This window comes from Cyprinodon variegatus, unplaced genomic scaffold (assembly GCF_000732505.1).
Source record: "Cyprinodon variegatus isolate N-32 unplaced genomic scaffold, C_variegatus-1.0 Scaffold423, whole genome shotgun sequence".
NCBI classification, from domain to species: domain Eukaryota; kingdom Metazoa; phylum Chordata; class Actinopteri; order Cyprinodontiformes; family Cyprinodontidae; genus Cyprinodon; species Cyprinodon variegatus.
The window spans coordinates 1-6,749 of record NW_015150876.1 but is presented as its reverse complement, the minus strand read 5'-3'; the positions used below and the strand labels follow the sequence as shown (position 1 = coordinate 6,749).

The 6,749-nt window shown below is 41.2% G+C and overlaps 1 protein-coding gene across 1 annotated transcript; it reads right to left on the bottom strand.

Annotated features, from left to right (window-relative positions):
* Positions 1-400: 400 nt before the first annotated feature.
* Positions 401-6,671, bottom strand: LOC107093413 (myosin heavy chain, fast skeletal muscle-like). Its single transcript, XM_015388459.1, has 21 exons — positions 6,530-6,671; positions 6,134-6,389; positions 5,803-6,045; positions 5,513-5,689; positions 5,271-5,416; positions 5,099-5,189; positions 4,613-5,002; positions 4,400-4,526; positions 4,196-4,314; positions 3,872-4,068; positions 3,605-3,788; positions 3,366-3,531; positions 3,145-3,269; positions 2,754-3,062; positions 2,471-2,674; positions 2,253-2,378; positions 1,969-2,139; positions 1,751-1,855; positions 1,565-1,660; positions 1,344-1,475; positions 401-509 (listed from the first exon to the last, which is right to left on the bottom strand). The coding sequence occupies exons 1-21, from the start codon at positions 6,625-6,627 to the stop codon at positions 492-494; spliced, it is 3,480 nt and encodes a 1,159-aa protein (XP_015243945.1). The 5' UTR covers positions 6,628-6,671; the 3' UTR covers positions 401-491.
* Between the last annotated feature and the right edge of the window lie 78 nt (positions 6,672-6,749).

Genomic DNA, 6,749 nt, shown 5'->3' with positions numbered 1-6,749 from the left:
AATTCCTCATACAAACCAGCCCCGTTGTTGACTGCTTTGTTTTTAGTTTAAGGAACATGTTTTGGAATTTGCATCAAGCCTCCTTTTACAGCAAGGGTAATCATCCTGCAGCACTCACAAGCTGAGTTTAGATGCTTTTCATTTATACTGTGAATATTCTTCACTTTTATTCATGTATTGCAAGAAGTTAAATCTAAGTTTCACTGTAGTTCTAACTGTGCCATACGGCATTAATAAATAACCAAACATCTTTTTATGAATAATTCAAATATGCTTAATTTGTAGAAAGAATGTTTATTATACTTGTTTCCTATCCAGGCATACAATTCTTCAAAGCAGTTCTCAAATTTGGCTTTAAATATAAATTAGATTTTATAAAAGAAAAAGACAAAAACCAGAGTAAATTGAATAAAATAATTTATTTAGCAAAGGTTACAACAGAATTTTCATATTTTATGAAGTCTGTTGAGTGGTCTTTCAAGTGTTTTTTCTTACTCAGCAGCATCAGACTGAAAAAGAGGGAGGAAAAATGTTTTAATTAATTGACAAAAAACAAAATTACTTTACAACACTTAGGTCATGACTTGTATGCAAGACTTACATGAACTTTGATTTGTGATTTGCTACTTTTCAAATAAACCAGTCAACACTGCTTAAATGGGCTCTGTCTGCAACAAGACCTTAGGCTACCATAAATTTAGAGCACAGTTGAGATTCCCACTGAGTTATTGCAGCCTCCACAGTACTTAACTCTGAGAGGGCTTGAGCCAACAAGCAGCTACAAGCGCAGTAGCCAAAGTCCAGTGATGACTGCTGGATTACAATAAGCCAATTGTCATTCCAGATCAGTGTCTCACTTTTCCAGGCATCCACTGGCTCTCAAAAAGCCATAACACAAGTTCCCACATTAAGATGACACTATGGCTATGTCCATTCATTTCTATCCCTAAGGGAATGTTTGTTGTGGTTTTAATATACAAATGTACATGTGCATTTTCATTTTTTAAATTACTCTACTTAATTGGATGTAAGGATTTTCCTCAATCTAGGATCTGATTTTCTATACTTGTTTTTATATTTTTACCTCTATAAGTACCAGCATGTATGTATACATTCGTGGTGTATGTGTATGCCTTTTACTTAATTGCTGTTACACCTTAATTTCCCCTTAGTGAGACAATAAAGAATATTTCTGCATACAGTAATGCAAATGGGTACGCTGAATATTAGTTCAGTTGTCATGATATATTGTATATTGTTCTGTTAAAAAAAGAATGATGGTTGATAGATGATTCAGGCATTTCTTTTATGTAATTAGTTGAGATAATTGTTTAAATATGTACCTTTCCAACATCACGGCTCTTGGCTCTGAGCTTGTTGACCTGTGACTCAGCAATGTCAGCGCGCTCCTGAGCTTCCTCCATCTCATGCTGGACCTTCCTGAGCCTGGACATGTGAGTGTTGGCCTGCTCCTCCTAAAATTATAAAGGTAATTCACAAAAAAATATTGAAACATTGTGTGGCTTAAAACAAATAACATTGGCTGTACAAGGATTTCACTTACAGCTTCCTCAGCCTGTCTCTTGTAAGCCTTGACCTTGAGCTGCAGCTTGTCCACCAGATCCTGAAGTCTGGTAATGTTTTTCTTGTCCTCTTCAGTCTGTGTATATTACAGATTTTTTTATTGATTGTTTTAAAATAAAAAATAACTATTTTTTATGTAAATTGGAAGGCAAATAAAATTACACACCTGGTAGGTCAGCTCCTTAACTCTCCTCTCATATTTGCGGACTCCCTTAACAGCATCAGCACCGCGTTTCTGCTCATTCTCAACTTCAGACTCAAGTTCACGAACCTATTGTGAGATAATTTAGGATTGTCTTTTAACAAAGGGTTCAAAGTTAGATATGATAAGACATACGTGTATTTATGTTTTGTTCTTCAATTGAAATATTAGTCAGTTCATACCCTCTGTTCCAGTTTCTGGAGCTGCTTCTTGCCACCCTTCATGGCGAGGTTCTCAGCCTCATCCAGGCGATGCTGCAGGTCCTTGACTGTGACCTCCAGGTTCTTCTTCATCCTCTCCAGGTGAGCACTGGTGTCTTGCTCCTTCTTCAGCTCCTCAGCCATCATGGCAGCCTAAAATGATTTTTGTCATGAGTTTCAGGTAAAATGTTGAAATCTAAAAACTACAAATATATGCAAAAAAAAAATAGGATTAAAATTGTATGTTTTCTTATATGTAAACTGACATCAGTGATGGCCTTCTTGGCCTTCTCCTCTGCGTTTCTGGCTTCCTGAACAGCATCGTCCACCTCACCCTGGACCTGGACCAGATCAGTCTCAAGCTTCTTCTTGGTGTTCAGAAGGCTGGTGTTCTGTATATTTTAGAAATCAGAAAGTGTAAGTTAACCTGTTTTATTCTGTTTCTTTAGACCTTTGAGGTTTTGCAAATTAATAAAAGCCGAACCTGAGAGTGAAGCAGTCCAACACGCTCACTGGCATCAACCAACTCCTGCTCAGCCACTTTGCGTGCTCTCTCTGTCTGCTCCAGAGCAGCTCTCAGCTCCTCAATCTCAGCCACCATCAGACCGTTCCTGCGCTCCACCATGGCTACCTGCTCCTTCATGTCCTCCTGTCCCCTGAGGGCATCATCAAGGTGCAGTTGTGCGTCCTAACAACAAAAATATTAATTTCAGAAATGTGGTTGTCTTGCTCCCTATGTTTAAACTGTGCTTTACCACCAAACTCACCTTGAGTTGTCCCTGGACGTTCCTCAGTTGTTTCTGGGCCTCAGCAGCCTGCCTGTTGGCATGGCTCAGCTGAATCTCCATCTCGTTCAGATCTCCCTCCATCTTCTTCTTGACTCTCAGGGCATCATTCCTGCTTCTGACCTCAGCATCCAGAGTGCTCTGCATGGAGTCAATGACTCTCTGGCTGTTTCTCTTGATCTGCTCCATTTCCTCATCCTTCTCTGCCAGCTTCCTGTCAATTTCACCCTTAACCTGGTTGAGCTCCAGCTGGACGCGCAGAATCTTGGACTCTTCATGTTCCAGAGTGCCCTTTAAAAAGATTAAAATGCTGTTAAAGTGAAGTTCGTGGAAAATTCTACATACATATGTTAATGTTTTTGTATGAGTTTACCTCAGCTTCCTCCAAAGCTGTCTGGATTTCTGCTTTTTCTGTTTCCACAGCCTTCTTGGCTTTCTCGAGCTCATGGATGCTCTTTCCAGTCTCTCCAATCTGTTCAGTCAGATCTGAGATCTCCTCTAAAATAATCAATAAAAATAAAGGTATGTTGGTTATGCAACCCAAAGTTTTGTACGTTAAAATCTAATATTTTCTAGGAAGGTATAACTGCATACGCTGCAGATTCTTGTTCTCTCTCTTCATGGTCTCCAGCTGATCCAGAGCCTCTTCATAGGAGTTCTTCATCTTGAACAGCTCAGTGCTCAGAGAGCGAGCCTCCTTCTGTGCTCCTTCCAGCTCAGCCTGACTCTCCTCATACTTCTGCTTCCACTCTGCCAGGACCTGGAAATGTGAAAATGTATTAAACATGTACATTGATTTGCAAAAATATGCTTATACCAGAGAACGGCTGTACCTTGTCAAAGTTCCTCTGCTTCTTGTCAAGGTTGGCAGCCAGAGAATTGGCTCTCTCCACATCAATCATCAGGTCCTCCACTTCACCCTGGAGCCTCTGCTTGGTCTTCTCCAAAGAGGCACACTTGGAGTTCACAGCCTCGATGGACTCCTCAGCCTCCTGCAAGCGCTGGGCAAGCTTTTTCCTGTAGTGAAAATGTGTTAATTGGTAGAGATAGAAAATAACGATGACATGTTGCTTCATCAATAAAACTGTATTTTGACTCACTTGGCCTCCTCCAGCTCCTCGGTGCGCTGGATGGCATCAGTCTCATATTTGGATCTCCACTGAGCCACCTCACTGTTAGCCTTAGACATGCCTCTCTGCAGCTCAGCCTTGGCCTCCTGCTCTTCCTCAAACTGCTCTCTGAGCAGATCACAGTCATGGCGGGCTGACTGAACAGCATGGGCCAGGGCATTCTTGGCCTGTAAAACACAAGGTATTTCAGTTAACTTCCTATAGAGTATGAAGTATTTCTTAAGAAGAAAACAATTAATTTTAAGCCAACAACTGATATCCTTAAAGGAAAACAATTGATAAATATTTTCATACCTTGACTTCCTCCTCAATTTGTCTCTTGAGCTCCTCAATCTGCTGAGTGAAAGCCTGCTTGCCTCTTGTCAGCTGAGAAACAAGAGCTTCTTTCTCCTCAAGCTGGCGACCAAATTCACCTATGAAATGTAAGAATGTATTTATTGCATACATCTTAACACAAGTAAGAGATTAAATCAGTAATTTTAACATTTGGAGCCTTACCATTCTCTGTCTGGAGTCTTGCTTTCTGTGCATTAATGTCATTCAGCTGGCGGACATTCTCATCATTCTTAGCTTTGATTTCACTCAGTTGGTCCTCAAGAGTCCTGCACATTTTCTCCAAGTTGCCCTGAAATGATCAGAGACTGGTTTAAATGTACTCAGGAGTCAACAATTGAATGTATGAGCATAGCAAAATAGGAAATAGCCTCTCACCTTTGCCTTGGCAACAGCCTCCATGTTGCTGGACAGATCATCAATCTCCATCTTGTACTCGCTCTTCTCCTTCTCCAGCTTCTGCTTGACACGCTGCAGATTGTCGATCTGCTCTCCAAGCTCAGCAACGCTGTCGGCCTGCTTCTTGCGAAGAGCTGCTGCAGTAGCTTCATGCTGCAGAGTGGCTTCCTCAAGATCACGGCGCAGCTTCTGGAACTCAGCCTCACGCTTCTTGTTCATCTCAATCTGAGCAGCTGTGGCTCCACCAGCCTCCTCAAGCCTCTCACTGATCTCCTCAAGCTCCCTGGAGAGGTCAGCTCTCTGCTTCTCTACTTTAGCCCTAGCAGCTCTCTCAGCCTCAATCTCCTCTTCCAGCTCCTCAATGCGGGCCTAGAATTCAAGGGGAATGGAAGTAATAGCAAGATCATTAGATAAAAAAGATGAAAAACAATTCAGCCAAGTGCAATTAAAGAGAATCTTTCTCACCTGGAGTTCCTTGATCTTCTTCTGCAGCTGAGCTCCAAGGGACTGTTCATCCTCAATCTTGCTAAGGAGTTGACTGATTTCAAAGTCCTTCCTGTAATTCATGAAATAATGTCAAGTTTAAGCGGGTGCTCATTTTCAAGAGTTTTCCTAACAAAAGAAAGTCAACATTTACTTCTTGATCTTCTCCTCAGACTGCTGCTTGTCATTCTCCAGATCCATGATGGATTCCTGAGCCAGTTTCAGATCTCCTTCAAGCTTTCTCTTGGCTCTCTCAAGGTCCATACGGAGCTTCTTCTCTTGCTCCAGAGATCCCTCAAGCTATAGAATATAAATTAGATTCAGTTTGAACAACTGATATAAATATCAATAAATGCCTTTCACCAAAATACAAAGTCAAATAAACAGTTTTCTTACATCGTCCACTTGCTGCTCCAGCTTTGTCTTGGCCTTGGTCAGAGTGTTGACTTTGTCTTCCTCTGCCTGGAGGTCATCCAGTGTTTGCTGATGGGCCTCTTGGAGGGCTTTCTTCTCCTTGGTCAGCTTGGCAATGGCCTCATCCTGAGTAGCCATCTCTTCTGTCAGGTTTTTCACCTAAAGTTTGTGGAAATGTAGATTAACAGTTTTACATTGATATAATGCTATAAAATGCCACATTAGTTTTTCAATGGTGTTTAAATTTGTATAAGTGTCTCTTTGATATGAACCTTGTTTTCAGTGGCATGTTTCTCCTTCTCCACTTTAGCCAAGGTGAGTTCTAGGTCATCAATGTCCTTCTTCAGCTCAGAGCATTCATCCTCCAGCTTCCTCTTCTTTGCAGTCAGCTCAGCATTGATTTCCTCTTCATCCTCCAGTCTCTCAGTTGTCTCTTTGAGTTTGGCCTCAAGCTGGATCTTGCTCTTAATCAGCCCTTCACACCTTTCCTCAGCATCTGAGAGGCCTTCCATTTCCTTTAGTTGAATAAAAAACAATACATATTTTCTAATTTCTTTTTAATACTGATATACATACATAATTACATATTTGTTTTTTATGTACCGCAGCCACTTGCAGCTGCAAGTCATTCTTCTCCTGCAGCAGAGAGACCATCTTCTCTTCCAGTTCCTTCTTCTTGGCCAAAGCAGCAGCCAGGTCTGATTGCATCTTCTCATAGTTCTCCTTCATCTGCATCAACTCCTTCTCAGTCTCAGCGCTCTTCAGCAGAGGCTTGATCTTGAAGTACAGGTTCATCCATGGCCAGTTCTTCACATTCATGAATGATCGGATGTTGTACTGGATGGAGTAGATAGCCTCTCTGATAGGGATTGAAGCAAAAAGTTATCTTTACTAGGAACTGAGATTGTGTTAAAAAGGTAATGCAACGATGCAACTACATGAGAAACAGCTAAATATGAGATATATCTGCTGGTCTATTGTATTTAACAACAATCCCACCTCCTCTCCATCATCTTAACAAACTCCTTTCTCATGAGATATCCTCTGCAGAGAGCCTGAGTCATGGTAACCAGCTCAGCCAGTTTCTCATCTCTCATCTCCTCAAGAGTACCCAGAAGGCCAGCTTTGAAGAACACCTGTTATCACATGAATAAATGTTTAGAACACATGGACTCTAAGGAATATAAACAGGACAATAAAAGGTAATATTGTCTTTATC